Source organism: Teleopsis dalmanni, chromosome X, assembly GCF_002237135.1.
Source record: "Teleopsis dalmanni isolate 2A chromosome X, ASM223713v2, whole genome shotgun sequence".
Lineage (NCBI taxonomy): Eukaryota > Metazoa > Arthropoda > Insecta > Diptera > Diopsidae > Teleopsis > Teleopsis dalmanni.
In genome coordinates this window covers 12,056,162-12,076,521 of record NC_051848.1, presented here as the reverse complement: position 1 = coordinate 12,076,521, position 20,360 = coordinate 12,056,162, and the positions used below count along the sequence as shown (strand labels likewise).

The following is a 20,360-nucleotide window of genomic DNA, read 5'->3' as shown; positions in this document are numbered from 1 at the left end:
ATCTCCATTAAGACAATGCGGGTGCTCACACATCTCAACTAACAACCGACTATTTGAACATTCAAAAAATCGAATTGATGGGTCATCCAATGTATAGTTATGATTTGGCACCTAATGATTTCTTCTTGTTCCCGAACGTCGAACATGAAGAATAAATTGTGTGGACCCTCGTATCTTCATATTTTCAACAATTTTTAGAGCACTTCTATTATTCTTATCTCCGACTTCCGGTATTATTGGTTTTGTAAAATGTGGACACGTCTATGCTATATACAATTGTAAATAAATATTAAATTCATTTGCAAAGAATATTTCATATTTTTTAATTTAGTTCTATCTACCATATTAGATCTATTTATCTATTAGTGTAAGCATTGAAAATACTTTTTAACGTGTACTTGTCTGATGATGTAAATGTAATTAAAAATTTTTTGTTTAAGTAGAAACCTTTCTACTGTGAATATTCTCGTGTTCATTTTTTTTCGTTAACAAGGAATTCTTTATAGGTATTTTTTTTTAATCATAGTAGGCTGACTTTTTATTTATTCACTTATCTATAGAAGAAAATTTTGATTCAAATTATTTTAAAATTGTTTCAAACACATATCTCCGATAAAATTACTTCTGCCTACCATTTTGCGTTTACAGAAAATGAATAAATTTTGTTGTGAATTTTCGGTGATAAGTTTTAACAACTGAAATTTGTAGATAGTTTAAGTCGCTCATTGCGCTATATAGAATACAATGTCTAACCATTCACTAGCATCGAACAGCTCATGTAACAACTCACTTGAATCAGTACCATACAAAACAACTGATTGTTCAAACTCAGACGTGTCATTAGTTATTTCATCGTCAGCAACAGAAGTTGAGAAATGCGAGGATTCTGAGCCTGCACAGCAGGACTGTAGTGGCTCAAATGCACAGACAGATGAAGGAGAGGCCTCGCGAATTAATCGGGAAGTAAATTTGCTTTTTAAGCGAAAAATTGAAAGTTTGGATGATGCTCAGGATCCCGATCACAGCGTGAGTTTTTTTTCATATTAATGTATATATATGTACTTATTTAAACAAAAGAATACATTGAGAACTAAAGCTTTCTTTGCGATAATATTATACTTAATACTACACAAAGTGTGCTTAGAAGCGTAGCCAATAATTTTTCTAACATCTGACAGTACTCTCATTTTCATATTTACCTATAACAGAGACCATAGATATTATATAGTTAATAGCTATGTTTAAACAATTTTTTTGGATTCATTTTTAAGAAACGCAATACGGCATACAAGGAGTGGGTAGTAATGCTATTAAAAATGAACGACGCCATTGTTCGAAATTCCGAATTGCTCGAAACTCGAGTCTATCAGCGTATATGTCAAGAGCAAGAAGGTGGGAGCAAGCACGGTAAACGTCGTAAAAGTTGTGTTGAACAGCTGAAGTGTGATTTAGATAAGATAAAAATTATGATAAGGAATGCGCATTCAGATGATGATTGGAATTTTTTTAACGTGGAATTCGATGCCGTACATAAGGCACAATTTATAGCTGTAAGTATAAAATTTATATATTACTCTATATATTTAAATATATGTTTTTCACTTCTTATGGACAATTTCAAAAAGAATTATATCATGCCTTATAAATATCTAGATTTATAGTCTAAACATTATTGCTCATAATAGAATAAAAGCATAAGATAAGAAGAATCATTTCTAAATAAAATTTTTATATAATTTCTATTCTGTATATCGGAGTAAACATATCACAAACTATTTAGGACTATATATATATCAACAGAAGTGTTGTTCATAACATTAAATTCATAATTAATGTTTCAACAATATTTTTGTAAATAAGTATTTAATAAGTAATTAGTGAAAAGTAATGGATAATTAAGTGGCACAACTATGGAATTTCATAAAGTAATTTTAGTTGTCTAATAATTTAAATGATTCAATAAATTTAGTTTTATAGATTCCATTTGACTATTTAAATGATGAACATGTTTTCATTTCACTTAATATAAAAATAATTATTTTTCTTTAGAAAGTTTGTGGAACAGAAGAGAACAATGAGCCTCCGGAATCTGAGGATAAAACGGAAAATGCAGAGACATGCAACGACGATGAACCTGAGAATCCTTTTTTAATAGATTTCAGTAGCTTTAAGGAATGCTTCAAAACGAAAAATCCTTTCAGGACAGATGGATCGGAAGTAGGTTCTGTCATATCTCTAAAAACTTTTGAAGACTTTATAGCTAAAATAGAATCATGTTGTAAAGAAAAAGAAGAAGAAGAAGAAGATATTGAAATGGGAAATGCAGTAACATGCAACGAAAAAGAATTGGAGACAAACGATCCGATTGAAGAATGCAACGCAAGTGAGGAGGATGATGATGTATCGGAACAAAATTCTTCCACAAGTTTTGAGAGTTTTGACGACTGTTTTATTCCAAACATTTGCGACTGTTGTGAAACACAAGATGCTAAAGTACGCTCAAATCTACAAGTTAAAAAAGATAAGAATGTTTCCAAAACTTATAATAGTTCATCTGAATGTTGTGAAGGTTATGATTGGTGTTGTAAAATGCAAAATGCTCTAGAACGCCCAAATATTGAAGGTGGACAAGAGGAGGATATTTCCAGTACTTACAGTACATGTGAAAATTCCGAACTAGAACCATATTCTTCTACTAATTTTAATAATACTGAAGAAGCTCGTAATATATTAAATGCCAGAATATATCCAAATAGTAGGGGTAGACAGAACGATGATACTTCAAACACTTATGATAATTCATGTGAATATTTTGAACTAGAACCACATAATTCTACAAATTTCAATAATACTGAAGAAGCTCGTAATATACTAAATGCCAGAATATATCCAAATAATTGGGGTGGACAGAACAATGATACTTCGAACATTTATGATAAGTCATGTGAATATTTTGAACTAGAACCAAATAATTCTACAAATTTCAATAATACTGAAGAGGCTCGTAATATACTAAATGCCAGAATATATCCAAATAATTGGGGTGAACACGACGATGATACTTCCAACACTAATAATAATTCATGTGAACATTCCGAACTAGAACAGTATTCTTCTACTAATTTTAATAATACTGAAGAAGCTCGTAATATACTAAATGCCAGAATATATCCAAATAATTGGGGTGAACACGACCATGATACTTCCAACACTAATAATAATTCATGTGAACATTCCGAACTAGAACAGTATTCTTCTACTAATTTTAATAATACTGAAGAAGCTCGTAATATACTAAATGCCAGAATATATCCAAATAATTGGGGTGAACACGACCATGATACTTCCAACACTAATAATAATTCATGTGAACATTCCGAACTAGAACAGTATTCTTCTACTAATTTTAATAATACTGAAGAAGCTCGTAATATACTAAATGCCAGAATATACCCAAAAAATAGGGGTGGACAGCAAGATGATACTTCCAACAGTAGTGAAAGCTCATGTAAATATTATGAAGCAAATGAATTATCTTCCACAAATTTCAATAATACTGAAGAATCTCGTAATATACTAAATGCCAGAATATACCCAAATAATAGGGGTGGACACAACGATGATACTTCCAACACTAATGATAGTTCATGTGGATATTATGAAGCAAATGAATTATCTTCCACAAATTTCAATAATACTGAAGAAGCTCGTAATATACTAAATGCCAGAATATACCCAAATAATTGGGGTGAACACGACGATGATACTTCCAACACTAATGATAGTTCATGTGGATATTATGAAGCAAATGAATTATCTTCCACAAATTTCAATAATACTGAAGAAGCTCGTAATATACTAAATGCCAGAATATACCCAAATAATAGGAGTCGGCAGAACAATGATACTTCCAACACTAATGATAGTTCATGTGAACATTCCGAACTAGAACAGTATTCTTCTACTAATTTCAATAATACTGAAGAAGCTCGTAATATACTAAATGCCAGAATATATCCAAATAATTGGGGTGAACACGACGATGATACTTTCAACACTAATGATAGTTCATGTGAACATTCTGAACTAGAACAGTATTCTTCTACTAATTTCAATAATACTGAAGAAGCTCGTAATATATTAAATGCCAGAATATATCCAAATAATAGGGGTAGACAGAACGATGATACTTCGAACACTTATAATAATTCATGTGAATATTCCGAACTAGAACCACATAAATCTACAAATTTCAATAATACTGAAGAAGCTCGTAATATACTAAATGCCAGAATATATCCAAATAATAGGGGTGAACATAACGATGATACTTCCAACACTTATGATAGTTCATGTGAATATTATGAAGCAAATGAATTATCTTCCACAAATTTCAATAATACTGAAGAATCTCGTAATATACTAAATGCCAGAATATACCCAAATAATAGGGGTGGACAGAAAGATGATACTTCGAACACTTATGATAGTTCATGTGAATATTATGAAGCTAATGAATTATCTTCCACAAATTTCAATAATACTGAAGAAGCTCGTAATATACTAAATGCCAGAATATACCCAAATAATAGGGGTGAACAGAAAGATGATACTTCCAATACTAATGATAGTTCATGTGAATATTATGAAGCAAATGAATTATCTTCCACAAATTTCAATAATACTGAAGAATCTCGTAATATACTAAATGCCAGAATATATCCAAATAATTGGGGTGAACACGACGATGATACTTCCAACACTAATGATAGTTCATGTGAACATTCCGAACTAGAACAGTATTCTTCTACTAATTTCAATAATACTGAAGAAGCTCGTAATATACTAAATGCCAGAATATATCCAAATAATAGGAGTAGACAGAACGATGATACTTCGAACACTTATAATAATTCATGTGAATATTTTGAACTAGAACCACATAAATCTACAAATTTCAATAATACTGAAGAAGCTCGTAATATACTAAATGCCAGAATATATCCAAATAATAGGGGTGAACATAACGATGATACTTCCAACACTTATGATAATTCATGTGAACATTATGAAGCAAATGAATTATCTTCCACAAATTTCAATAATACTGAAGAAGCTCGTAATATACTAAATGCCAGAATATACCCAAATAATAGGGGTGGACAGAAAGATGATACTTCGAACACTTACGATAGTTCATGTGAATATTATGAAGCAAATGAATTATCTTCCACAAATTTCAATAATACTGAAGAAGCTCGTAATATACTAAATGCCAGAATATACCCAAATAATAGGGGTGGACAGAAAGATGATACTTCCAATACTAATGATAGTTCATGTGAATATTATGAAGCAAATGAATTATCTTCCACAAATTTCAATAATACTGAAGAAGCTCGTAATATACTAAATGCCAGAATATACCCAAAAAATAGGGGTGGACAGCAAGATGATACTTCCAACAGTAGTGAAAGTTCATGTAAATATTATGAAGCAAATGAATTATCTTCCACAAGTTTCAATAATACTGAAGAAGTTCGTAATATACTAAATGCCAGAATATATCCAAATAATTGGGGTGAACACAACGATGATACTTCGAACACTTATGACAGTTCCTGTGAACATTATGAAGCAAATGAATTATCTTCCACAAATTTCAATAATACTGAAGAAGCTCGTAATATACTAAATGCCAGAATATATCCAAATAATAGGGATGGACAGAACGATGATACTTCCACTACTAATGATAGTTCATGTGAATATTATGAACTAGAACCACATAAATCTACAAATTTCAATAATACTGAAGAAGCTCGTAATTTACTAAATGCCAGAATATACCCAAAAAATAGGGGTGGACAGCAAGATGATACTTCCAACAGTAGTGATAGTTCATGTGAAGATTCTGAAGCAAAGGATTTATCTTCCACAAATTTCAATAATACTGAAGAATCTCGTAATATACTAAATGCCAGAATATACCCAAATAGTAGTGGTGGACAGAAGGAGCGTTCTTCGAAAGCATATGGTTCACGTGACTGTTCGGAATCTGAGCAATATTTTTCTTTGATCTCCAGAAATTCAGAAGAATGTTGTAAAATACAAAATACGGAAGTGTGTGACAACGACAGACGAACTTCTACAAGTTTTGATGAATTAAAGGAATGTTTTGAACCAGAAGAATATTCTATTAATTTTAATGATTTAAAAGAATATTTTGAAAAGCAAATTGCGAACGCGTGCACATGTGGTAAATATAAACGGGCTTCTAAAGAAGATAAAAATTTGAAAGAATGTACTAACTCATATACCCGAATATGCCCTGGTGATACGGACAGCCAGAATTCTACAAGTTTCGATAAATTAAGAGAATGTTCTCAAACGGAGGATTGCTCTTCCACAAATTTTAATGATATGAAAGAGTATTTTGAATTACAAAATGCCCTACTAAGCTCATGCAATAGCAATAAACGAACTTCCAAAGCATCCAATAATTCTGAAGAATGTCTTGAAACATGCTCAAGTGTTTCTACAAATGTCAGTAATTTAAAAGAATGTTCGAAAATGGAGGACGTCCTTACACGTCCAAGTGATAGTGATAGCCAAGACGAGCAAGATTGTACTCAATTCGAAGAATATTCATTTGAAAATTTCAACGATTTGCGTGAATGGTTTAAAATGCAAAATGCTCAAGTAACCCCAAATAGTTCTTCCAAAACTTTCAATAGTTCAAGTGAATTCCTGCAACCAGAGAAATTTTCTGCTGCAAAATTTAGTGAAAGTTTTGAAATGGAAACTCCTGAATCCTGTAAAGAAGATATAGAATACACTTATATGGAAGGTGTTGTAATAGACTATAAGAATGAAGAATGCACTCAGATGGAAGCAATGAGAAAATGTGCTGAGGTTTGTAATGATTTGTACGAAATGTAATATAATTTATTTAAAATGTAACTTTTTCAATCAAATCTAATATCACAACAATTCTATTACCACAACAAATCTAATATCAAAAATAGTTTCTCACATATTTATTAAAATCATTCGAACGACTTGATTATTAGGATATTTTAGAGATCTTCAGTTCATTTCATTATATTATTATTTTTCTATATATTAAAATCATAGTTTTTTAGTTAAAACCTGTTTTGTTTTTTAAGAATGTTAACTTTTATTTCGTGCGTTATTTTTTAGTATAATTCTATACGTATTTCGGCAAATTCGCTTTTGCCTTCATCAGGAGGATTCCTAATATTCTTTTTTTAGTTTTTTAGTTGTTTGGAGTTTCTTATATAGTGACAATCAAACTATTAGTTTAGATTTCACCAGGTTAATTGGTGGGCAGCTCTTAATGAAAATCTTTGTTAAAACGTTTAACAGTTGTGCTTATAAGAAAACTTGCGTTATAACCCGAAATTGTTGTAATCATTTCCTACCTCAGATATGGCAGACTATATATTAGACATTATTTAATTTAAAATTTTTCAAAATTAAAAACTTCGACATATTCCCAATAAGAAAACTTTCCAGTAAAATCTGTAACTATCTGAATTTAATCTGTTTATTTACAAGTGTACTTAACTCGATTCAGTAAAACATAAGGTTTAGTATTATATTTTAGTTTCTTAATACCATTTATTCACCGTAAGGTCTTTATATTTATTATTAACTCTTTACCCAATAATCTAGTATAATTATGTTGTAATAATTCACGTTATATTTTTTTACCCTGATTCAGGAAATGGAAAAAAAGGATATATGTAGCAAATTGGAATTCTTTCGTCAATTTCTAATATACCTAAATACTGCAGATTCTGTAAATATTCCTTTAGACGAATGGAACCTTGTATCATTGGAAGATACAACATATGACCACGACATTCAAATAATAGACTGCGTTAAAGCAAGATTCAAGGGAATGTGTGATTCAATAATGGATCTGCATTCAAATGTGGAACAACTGGAAAATGAACGGGATGGTAGGAAATTTATTCACATATATTAAACGTTATAAACTTAATTTTAAACTGTCTTTAACTATTAATAATTAAATAAATTTTTACTGCAGAACTCTGTGATATCTTGGATATGGAAAAACAGAATTCTCAATGGTGTATTGAAACTCTTCAAGATTTGGCCTGTATTCTAAGACGCTTGGTAAATACAAGAGTACATAATTATAAATAATTATAATTCGCTACTTATAACACATTCACATGAATATATATTGTACAGTCATAGTTATAATAACATATGTTGTTGTTCTGTTTACCAGTGTGATGAAGATCTTTCGTCTGAAGACCTACACATGTCTAAAAAATCTAATAATAACGAAAACCCTTTTCTTGATACTGTTATTAATATCGTAGAAAAATATGAGAAAAGGTGCGAAAAACTTGGGCTTTGTTTAAAAAATGCTGATAACAAAGTAATGAATCTAAAATATATATGTACAATATACTTTTAATTAAATTATTTATTTATATAATTAAACAGTTAAAAATGTTGGAAGATATGATCACGAAAATAAATACCGGAGGAAAAGGAAAAGGACAAGAAGCGTTAATCCAGAAAACAGTATGTTAAATTGATTTATTTATATTTATTATACAAATAATTGCAAAAACTTTTAAATGTATTTTGTAATCTGGCAAACATGCGGATTGCATATTCTTACGACATATATTAAAAGTTTCAATATTCAGTTTAGAACCTCGCAATATTTCTGTAAATTATGGTGGTTCCACTTTTTTTATACAACGTCGTGTCTTCTTGTACACCACATAGATAACTCTTTTAATGAAATTTCAATCAGTAGAGACACTCCAACCACTGTATTTGCCCGTCCATATATTTGTACGATGCGTACATCTAACATTATTACAGTGATGAAATGGAAAATGGAAATAATTTTTGTTGTCAACTACTAATGACAGTTTTCTGCTCTGGTCTCCCATAAGACATTCTTTTTAAAATCGAAAATAGTAATTCAGTTTCCAGACGTTTACTTATTTTATCCCAGAAATGAAGACAGTTATCTAAGTTATGTCAGGGTGTAAACACATATGCTGAGAGGTTCCATATTAATTATAAATCCATTTTATTTCGAACGTGTATCCTTTCTGCAACTGCACCCCTCATAATGTCATCTATCCATCACGCAAAATTAGAATCTAAAGAATGTGATAAAATTTCTAAACTTTGCTATGTATAATAAAAGCTCTGTTAAATGAACGCTATCCCTTAACTGTAAATTGCCCGTCCTCAGTTTTAATTTTTCATATAAACTTCGTTCTTTTTAAGAAAATAGACAGTTTTCTTTGTCGGAGATAATTACGATTTTTGTCGCTTTTCGCTATAATGAACTATCATTGCTCATCTCTTCCTTTACCAGCGTGCAACATTTTTATCACCTAATGCTGCATACATCCTTAGTAGGATATAATAGTAGGGTATTATAAAAATTATTTATGTGGCGCACAGTTAAATAACATTAAGGAACTTCTGTTCTCATCTAAGGTGTAAAAAATCTTCTAACAATGGACACAGTATAATTTTAAAAGAAATCAACAAGAGAAGATATCTCAAAATATGACAAAAAAGTCATATTATCTTTCTGATCCCTGCAGTACTTTTTAAGGTAAAACTACGTTGGTAGCATTTAACTTTCGAATATCACTATCTTTGTGAATTGTCAGCCAGCAATAAAAATAATTGAGTTTCGCACGGTTAAATCAAGAATTATAATAAAATATCGCATCTTACTAATGAATATTGATCATCACACGGTCTCTCTTTGTTGGGTTTCTGGTCATAAAGATGTCGAAGAGTATGAACTAGCAGATAAAATGACTAGGAGAGGCTACGAAATTGACATAAATGAAATTGAGATTTCAATACAAGACCCGATGAGCGTTCTGTTTCGAAATTAATTATGAATTAATTGCGTAGCCTGTGTAGTCGTTAAGACACTAAGTTCTAATTAAATTATAGAAAAACAAAGGATTCAACAAACCTTTGAGATCCTACAAATCGTGTGCTTCAACAACAGTTATCATAAAGAAAAGGAAGTGAAATCCATCAATTATTTTCATTGTTATTGTCCAGAACTACAGAAAAATCCGTTTCTTTTCCGAACTTGCAGATTTGGCGAAAGTAGACTTATTGGATCTGCTTAACTTCATCTAGAAAATCAAACGATTTAACAAGGACAGCATGTAGAATTATTTTGGAAACAATTGTTAGTCTAGCTCATTTCCTTTTGATAACTTAACCTATGTTTTCATTTGGAGCGCTAATGATCAGTGATTTTATATTACAATCGCAATTTTACTTTTATGTGTAGGTGCATATGTTCTTTTTTGTTGCTGAACTTTCGGAAATAGAGACAACATATAATATATATATATATTTATATATATATATATATATGCATTTCTTTGATTATGCAATATATGATAAGAGCAGATTTTTCACAGAAGTTTTTTTTTACTTAAAAACCCGATTTCAATACCATTTTTTTTAATTTCATGTTAAAGAAGTTTGTAAATTAGTTTTTTTCTTCGTTTAACATCCCCAATTGTAAAAGTTTGCGAGTTACTATCTCCACCGACACGCTTCTTTTAATCACAATTGGGGATTCCTATATGGAAATGTTCTCTTCGAAAGCACCAAATTGCAGAAATTCATGCTCAGTATTCATCAATAATCATTAAAACGAGTTTAAAATGTTCGTGTTTTAATTTTATTTAAATTCATTTTACCCATCAATAACTCAGCAAATAAAATATATAAATAATGGGTGATAGCTAAGAGGAGAAGGAGGATGAGGGGGAGAGAAGGGGAGGCAACATGTTGAAAGTTAAATAGAATATATGCATAAATGTAAGACAATGTTATGTTTTGCAATGGAAATGTGAAATAGGTGATAGGACATAAAGGGCGCAAGTGAAGTATAGTGTAGTCGAGTGCGGGGATAATAGAGCGGTAAGTGGAGCGGTAGATGGGAAATGGGAAATGGGAAATGTATTAGGTTAAAAATATTGAAGTAAATTGTGAATTAGTGTCATTTGAGTTCGAAACAAACGATAGACAACATATCAGCAAGTCTGCAAGTTGGCAAGTCGGAAAGTCGAAAAGTCGGAAAGTTTGTGATGATTGAGTTCTTTACAGTTTGCATGCAAGCATTAAAAGTGTATTTCAATACTTGAAAATAACCGAAAATAATTTGTTTTCAATCATTTTATTAATTATTTGAATAAATAATAAAGTGTTTAGCAAATTGTTAAGTGCAGCTCGTGCGTGCAAAAGGAATTTGTAAAAGCAACGGTCAACAATCAACGGTGAACAGTCAACGGTCAACGGTCAATCCTACGATCCATATGAATATTTCTGAATATTTCTTGTATGTGCAAATGGTTAAAGTTCTTCAAATTTGAGAAGTAATTAATAATAATTCAATTAACACAAACATTTTTAATTCTGATATAATTTATAATCAAAGTAATTTTAAAATCGCTTTGAATGTTGAAAGCGTAAAATTTACGTGTATGAAACGAACTTAGTGTGCTATTCCATTTGAATCCCTCCCAATCTAAACCGTTTAAGTTAAATTGTGTTAAATTACTCGCTGTATGCATAGACATATGTGCATATGTTGCTAAGGATTTGACCTACTTAAAGCGCTATTTTGATCAAAATATTGATAGGATTTATTTGTTGAATTGTGTTGATTATTGTGTGTCGGTTTGGTTTGGCTTGGTTTGGTTTGGTTTCTGTAATGTTTACATATAAGGGGTGTTCAGTATTTAGTCCAGCTGACCGGGTAGTACAACATTATTTATAATGTAAAAACGTTTGTTTGTAAAGGAATGTAACACTTATTAGTATATCTTATACTATTTTCACTTTTGGACATTTTGATCACAACTTTCATGGTATCAGCTAAGACCTGAGCGTTTCAAGAGGTTTCCAGAAAAATTCATCTTAGACCATAGGTTTTCACACAAGTAAACATTTCTAAATAAATTTATAATTTTAAGTTAATAATTGAGAATACGCATATGAAATCGTTAATATTTGAATATTCGACCCCAAATTTTAGTGTCTGACAAACGCGTAATCTGAGGTGTGAGGTTTAAGTAACTGGAGCTCATCAATAACTCACACTATGACGTAATTTGCATTGAAATAAAAACCGTAAATAAAATTTGTTTATTTTAGTACGCAATTAAACCGATACACGCTGTTAAAATGCGCATAAAAAATTTATTATTTTTATTATTATTAAAACAACGCAGCATAAAATAGAATAATAAAAGAAATTAATTTCAGGTTTCTTTGATAGGCAAAATTTTAGGTATGGAATGTCATATAAGAAGCTTTAGATATTTTAACAATTTATCTATATTCTCTATAATATTTCTCCATTTTTATCCATTTCATGTCTTCCTTTTATAGTTGGTTATTTTCTCCATTTATGTAAATGTCCTCTTTCAATATCTTCGATCTGTTTTCTGGATCCTTGTAACTTTACATTAAGTGGTGTCATAATCGTTGTGCTTTAAAAAAACTTGTAATATTTTTATGATCATTATCATCTTATGGATATGTATCATCCTTCAAAAGCACCAGGCCAATAAAGGAAACAGAATATAAGGTCTCACTATAAATACTTATTTGTAAAAAGTCCTGTAAACCTTTAAGCATCACCATCCGTAACTATGCAGTCCATGTAGGATCTAAGCCTGTTTAACAACAGTCTTCCATTCTTCTCTGTTTTTTGCTTTTGTTTTCCAATATTTTTCTTGGTCTCCCTCTTCTTCTGTTGATTCGTACGTCGTTCTCATAAATCTTAAGTGGTACTCTCATATCGGGCATTCTTATCACATGTCCAACCCATCCTAATCTCTGCTTTTTCATACCTTTAAGCACACAATACATTTGCAATCATTTGAAATAGTATAAATATAATTTATTTTTACGGCAGATTCAAGTACTTTGTCATAGGTCCGACTAAGAATTATTTTTCTCTTTTATCCCACATCCTCCGCTTGCTGTCATTGCTTCACTTGTGTTAGAACGAAATTTAGAATTTATTAATATCAGGAAATTTTTACTAAATCTTTTTAAAAACTAAACTCTTAAATTTGTTTATGAAATTATAAATAAAATGTGGAAATAGTTATGACAGTCTGTTACAAAATTAATATCCCTGAATAAACATTGATTTAGTGAAATAAATGACACAATCAGAATATTAATATATAATATATATTTAAGAAGGTTTTTGCAATATTGAATTTGAACAGTAACCTGATGGAGGAATGCTCTGGATTGATAGTTTTTTTGTGAAATAAAACTAGTATTTAATTCACTAACACGAGTAAGTACCATACTTAAAATATTAGGTATCTAAAATACCTAATAAGGTATGTCAGATGAAAGTATGATATAATTCCTTATCGTTCTTTCCGTTATTAGCTCTTTTTCTACTTCGGAGAAGACTATATCATACATTTTAGGATACTTTAGGACTTCTTTAATCAGAATTATATTGTATAAAAAATATATCAAGATATTTGGTTTAAAAATATATAATAATGAGATTATGATACCTGCTGGTATAGAAATAGAATTACTTTGAGAGTATATCTTCACTTAAACGATTACAGAATTGGATAATATAGAAATTTTATAACCAAAGTAAGCAGTATCTTTTATTTAGATTAACATTTCTAAAACTGTGATCTGCGAAAAGTATGTAGTTCTCAGCATTTAATTTTCAGCTTTAAAAGGTGTGAGAACATCTGACTTAGATCAAAATATTTAATGTAATTGATTAATATTACTAAGCAAATTAATATTACTAAAATCAAAAATACTTCTAGAATCATTTTATTTGAAGTAAAGTGCTCTACAATTGTAGAACGTATACTATAAACATGAACAAAAATATTTTCCCTTAAAGGACGGACAGACACTTGTTGGTATTTACATCCATAATTGCATTGAAATGTAAATACCACACTATTGAAATCGATTAACTATATGTGTAACATATATATGCGACATTTGGATGTACATACATATGTATACATAAAAAATAAAATGTTATTAAAATTATACTAGATCGATCGTTTGATTAGTCGTTTGTTCGTTTCAAAAACCTTCTTTGATTCTCTGGACCATTAGTTTGGTTGTATTTTACACCAGCGGCTTCATGTGAAGTTTGAAAAGCCACAATTATGCAGCTCAATAAAACTGAATAGTTATCTGAATCCATTTTATATTTGGTTTGATACAAAATTTGCTTACAATCCTGATAAAATATTTCTGGGCTAAGAAACCCCATACTGCGTTAAAATCGTATTATAATTCTTATAATTCTCTTATTTTATATACTCGTAACACAACTTAAAGTTTCACCCGTCCTCAAAAATCTTAATACATAACGTAATGAGTTTATAGGATGACTAAGAAAACAATAACTCTTATATAAAATTTCATTTTATTCAACGGTTGATATATTTATTATCATATTTCTCTAACATTAAAATTGTTTGTTTTAGTTGTAGCAACCATTTTTTGATGGAAGCTCCTTGGACCAATTTTTTTGGTTTGGAAGCAGATAGTACTCACTGGAAAGCATCTCCAGAAAACAGAGTAGATGGAAAAGCGATTCAAAGTAGAGTTTTGTTATTGTTGTGATTGGATTTATTTATTTGAAACCCTTTTTCGCAATTTCTTCACTATTGATGGTTCTTCCTTTCTTTAGGTAATCGCCGAATAAAATATAGCTTAAGATGGTCTTGTTTATTGCTGCTCATTCAGCTTACTGCAGCTTTAACTATGAGATGTAGTTGTGACTCCATGTTTCATTCTTTTTCGCACACATCATAAATAAACTCCTTTTTATTGCGCTAAAGCAGTTCATAAGAGACATTGTTTTTGACATCGCAAGCATATGTCTGTTCATGCATTGGACCTTAGCTACCATTTTTGCTACTACCGACTAAATTGCCTGTAGTTTTTCATGTGCCCGGCAAATATTGGGTATTACGTCATATATTATTAAGACCTCTTCAAAAATGTTTTGAATAGCTCTCTTCTCTCATTGCGAAAGATGCAAATGTTCAAAATTACGTGTTCTGCACTTTCAATTTCGCTCCGAGAATCCGGATAGGACAACCCTCTTTGACTTAGCAAGTGTTTAAAACACATCTTTCACGACAAAAGTTGTTTCGTTGAATAATATTCATGCTTTTAATAAACTTATTTAATTTAACCACCAAAATCTGACCTTATCGGAGACAGTATGGTCATGTTTAAACTACATATTTATGGATAAATATTTAATTTCGACAGAGGAGAGTTATTACAAAATATTTCGAACCATTCCTTTATCGATACGTTACTCTTTTAACTTTTTGAGAGACTAAATTGCAGACAGTAAAGAACTAGGGATTGTGTAACGAGTATTAAAAATTGAAAATTGGATTATTTAAAATTATTAAAATTCACTGGAATCAGCCAAAGTCTCTATTATTAGTCCACGTTTAAAAACATTCTCCCATCTCAAACGTTGTATATGTATTCATAACATCGGGACAAGCCTATTAAAATGAAGTAATTTTCACTATCAACAAAATTAATTAATTTTAGTTTCTTAAGAAGTGGATGGATTTTTTCATATCCAATTATTCCTGATCACTAGTGATAGATGAAAGTGAATGTGGGCTGAATATGGGGAATGTAATTAATGGAAATTTACAGTGGTGTCAAACATAGAAAATAAAATTTTTTCGTCGAAACGATTGACGTTAAGGATGTTAAGTTTAAAGTACTTTTGACCCTTAATTTTCACCCCGATTTTAAAGATAATTTTTTAATAAAATTATCTTTTTTTAACAATTATTCGTAAATTATACATAGTTCTAACAAGTATTTTCAAGGACTACATTAAGACTGAAAAGTTTTCGGAAATTCTCATTTAAAATTTGCGCGCTGTATATTTTTCGATATTTTAAGTTTATGTAGTTTGGCAGCACTGTCCTTAATTACTATGCCAAAAATGAGCGCGATCTGTCAGACAGTTCGTTTACGGCAGCTGTTGAAACCAGTTCACCTCAGTAGTGCGTTGCGAAATGTCTTCGACGGTCTTACGACCGTCCTGAAAGGCTTTGTACCACTCATAAACTTGAGTTTTCGATAAAACTGATTCCCCATAAGCCTTTTGTAGCATTCGCAACGATTCTGCACACGAAATTCGTTCGAAACACAAAATTTGATGCAAACTCTTTGTTCAATATTTTTTTCCATTGTTTTTTTCGCAACGCACTACTGAGGTGAACTGGTTTCAACAGCTGCCGAAAACGAACTGTCTGACAGATCGCGCTCATTTTTGGCATAGTAATTAAGGACAGTGCTGCCAAACTACATAAACTTAAAATATCGAAAAATATACAGCGCGCGAATTTTAAATGAGAATTTCCGAAAACTTTTCGGTCTTAATGTATGAACCCAATGTGATTTATTAATATGATATTATAAAAAGTTTATGATCAATTAATAAATCGATTTGCAATTGGAATAACTGAATCATATTTATATACGGATATATATAGCACAAGTCCCCTATTATGTTAAAGTTGTTTTTGCTATAATCTGTGTGGTTCTTCACTTTTTACCATTATTGTACATGATCTATTTCAGAGTAAGAAAATGCAATGTACTATAAATCAATTACGTACATTGGTAAATGAAAAGGAGGAACGAATTCAGTATTTAAATAATACTATTCAGAAACTTTCGGACGCTGAAAAAGAAAAAATCAAAAAAACCGCAGAGTCCCCATATGATGACAAAGAGTACTGGTGTGCTCAATTGGCTAAGGCAAATGCAGAAATACTTTGCTTGCGGAGTTCTTTGGAGTGTGCAGAAAATCAGGAACATTTGCATGCTTCACAAACCAATAACCTTAACTTGGAGTTACTAGAGCTCAGACGTAAGAATGGTAAGATCAAAAAAAAAATAAGCTTTCTTATGAAAACAAAAGTTATCATTTTTCCAAACTATTAAATTTCTTTACTCAAATTGTTTGCAAACTAAAACGTTAATTAGTATTAATTAATATTTTGGTAATTTGGTAATTTCATAAAAGCAAATATTAAAAATGTAAAAGTCTTAAGTCGGTGTAAATATTCTTATTGATGATACCTAAGTATCTATTGTTAATAATGTACAAAACTAAATAACTTTAAAAAAATATTTCTAAAGTCATACAATCTTATAGTGCTTTAATAATTAAATTATAGTTTTGATGTTGACCCAAATATTTTATTCCTTCCATAGGGGAGCTGATAGTTTATTTACGCAAATTAAATGGTTTATTGCGCAACCAAGAAGCTTGTCGTGTAGGTTTGGTGCAAAAATTTAAAAATATAGAAGAAAATTATGAAGATCAGTCGAAGTGTCTGTCTTCAGCTAACTCACAAATGAAATTCCTTCAGGATCAGTTGACCAAATTTGAAAAGGTAGTGGAGGAAAATCAAATGGAGGTAAGTAAACGTCTCTTTTTGAGTAAGATTTTGAAATCAAAACTGATAATTCGAAAGTATAATTAAGTTATATAATTAAGTGATTTAAGAAGTAAATTAAATTATCTTTACTGCTTATAGCGAGCGCTATTGCGTGAAGAAGTTATGGGACTTAAAGAAAGAGAAGCAGAATTACTGGGTAAAAACAGGTGTATAGAAACTCAATATAGTAAATTGGAACAGGATCTAAATAAAGCGCATGCTATCATCAAGAAGCAACAAACAACTATACAGCACAACGATAATTCACATGATGATCTCATTAAACAATTGCAGAAAAGTAATGAAGAAGCTGAAACGAGCTTGAACTGCCTAACTGAAGAAAACAAAAACCTCAAGCAGGAAAACATGTAGTTTCAAATAAATTTAATTAATTTCATATACAAATAATTTTTATGTTATGTATTTCTTTTTAGGAAATGCAATGAAATTAATGAGCACAACAAGAAAATGATTGACTCTTTTCGAAAATGGAAAGAATCTCAATTGGAGGCAGATAACAATACTCAAATGAGCTTTGCCCACTATGATGCGCACATAAAGTAATTTTTAGTAAAATATTTATAAGTAGATTATGCTATTATTCATTTTTCACAGATTGCTCTTGGAAGACAGGCAGGACTACATGGAGAAATACACAATCTTGAAGCAAGACTTCCATATGCTAAAAGATGAACTGGATCGTTTACGATGTTTTAAGTGATTTAAGTTAAAAAAATAAAAGGATACTTGTAATTAACTTTTATTTTTATTTTAGAAATTGTATACCAGAACAAGCGGATAATGTGGTAAAATATTTTTTTAATATATAAATATTTTATAAAAAGAAAAAACAATTGAAAAATGTTACTTACTTCATTTGCATTTAAAATATATTTTTAATTGCAGCAAATCAATCGTCGTACAGACGTTGTCCGTCACACTTCTCAAAAGGTTTCTGATCAATGTAATCAATTAGAGCGTGCAAAACGTCGTAGCAGATCTAATAAGCTCTAAGCTTGGTTCAACACTAGGAGTATTGAAACACCACTTTATTTTTGACAAATTTATGAAATCCAACAAAACAAAAACAACCATTAATATATTTGCTAAATGTTTTATAATAGAAAATGAAGTGTATGCCTCCATTCAATTAATCATTCAATCATTATCAATCATTTTTTATTCACTGTCATATTATCAAAAACGAAATTCAAAAACTTTTTTGTAAAATGTAAAAATGAGTACGGCATTATACACTGTTGATAATTATTCAACAAAAAAAATTTTGTTTTTTTTTTAAATAATAGCGAATATTTTGAATTTTTAAATAACGGTTATTTCAAAATAAGATCCATAAACTGATAACCGTTGTCATGATCATATGTGTTTATAAAGTAACGAGTAACCAGTCTGTTTGCGTACTTTAATAAGCGCTATAATCTTATTTCCTTTAAAAGTGGCAGCACTCTTATTTTTATTATTTATTTAAAAAAAGTAGTTTTAATAATTTAACGCTATAATTATATTCGAAATATTTATTTTATTTAAAACTGTTATGCTATTTTTTTTATTTAAATATTACGTAGTGAATGATTCGATTAGAGTTGAAACCATATGGATATTAGCATAGAGGAAAAGTAAAATTGCAAACTATTTATAACACATTGATTGAAATGATTGAAATCAAATATATAGTCAAATGCAAGTTTCAGGAATTAAAAAATAATTATTACTAAAATCATTGATATCAGCGTTAGATATTTGCGATGGTGTTATTGAAACTCTCAAGCCTTATATGCCATATAAATTCATCACATTAGTATTGTTTTTATTTGACCACTGTTAATTCCGTAATATTTATGTCATGCCTTTTTTTTATCCTTAAAACCTGTGGGTAATTAATAGTTTGCAATATTGGTAACAGTTTTGTATGCAAAAAAAAACCTTAAAAAACATTCGCTCAAATATTCGCTCATTACCTGAACATAGATTGACAGATGGCAGTGTATTATTTTGGAAACCTTGCACAAGATTAGATGAATTTATTGCAAAGTTCACAATTACCCTGGTGCACCATCCAGAACTGAAAAATATATATTAACTTACGAGTGTCTGGTGATATATTTTCCTGGTGATGAAACAATAAGTCTTGTCGTTTTAACATGTTTTTCTTAATCTTATCATAACATAGCTCAATTTTCTAATAGAATTGTAACAGTAAAATTAAGACAAAAATATTTTCTTAAAAAAATTTGTTTGACTATGATTACTTAAATATGATAAAACATCTTCAATGATATATTGTGTTATACTTTTGTGTTTCACATTATTTGATAATAACATAATTACATGATTTATATGTGGATATTTAGAATTTCACTGTTTTTAATTTTTTTTAATTAATCTTTTCGCACAAGCCCTTTTAACTTGTAAATCTTTTTATTGAATTTAGTAGTTTAATTTGAACTACTTGTGATTATATATTGACGAAATAATTAATATATAATTAATAATAATTAAGTTATGATATAACTTGAAAGTGCGAATAAAAATATATATTAAGTACAAAATTTAAATTTAAATGGAAATAGTTTTTATTAGCAACACACATAAACATAAAACTAAATCAAATTACTTATTAATTATTTACATCACTTGTTATATATAATACATATTCATTACAAAAAATTAATTTTAATTTTTTTTTTCAAAGTTTGCGTTATCATAATTGAATTTCAAATTCGCGGTAATATGCGGGCATACAACACAATA

General features: G+C 29.8%; 1 protein-coding gene across 1 annotated transcript; it reads left to right on the top strand.

Moving 5' to 3' along the window:
• Positions 1–604: 604 nt before the first annotated feature.
• On the top strand, positions 605–18,790 carry LOC119687888 (putative uncharacterized protein DDB_G0282133). Its single transcript, XM_038102430.1, has 14 exons — positions 605–1,026; positions 1,272–1,550; positions 2,050–6,915; positions 7,748–7,988; positions 8,078–8,166; positions 8,285–8,437; positions 8,506–8,586; positions 16,723–17,023; positions 17,362–17,567; positions 17,688–17,956; positions 18,023–18,148; positions 18,204–18,305; positions 18,364–18,394; positions 18,495–18,790. The coding sequence occupies exons 1-14, from the start codon at positions 745–747 to the stop codon at positions 18,600–18,602; spliced, it is 7,134 nt and encodes a 2,377-aa protein (XP_037958358.1). The 5' UTR covers positions 605–744; the 3' UTR covers positions 18,603–18,790.
• Positions 18,791–20,360: the final 1,570 nt, after the last annotated feature.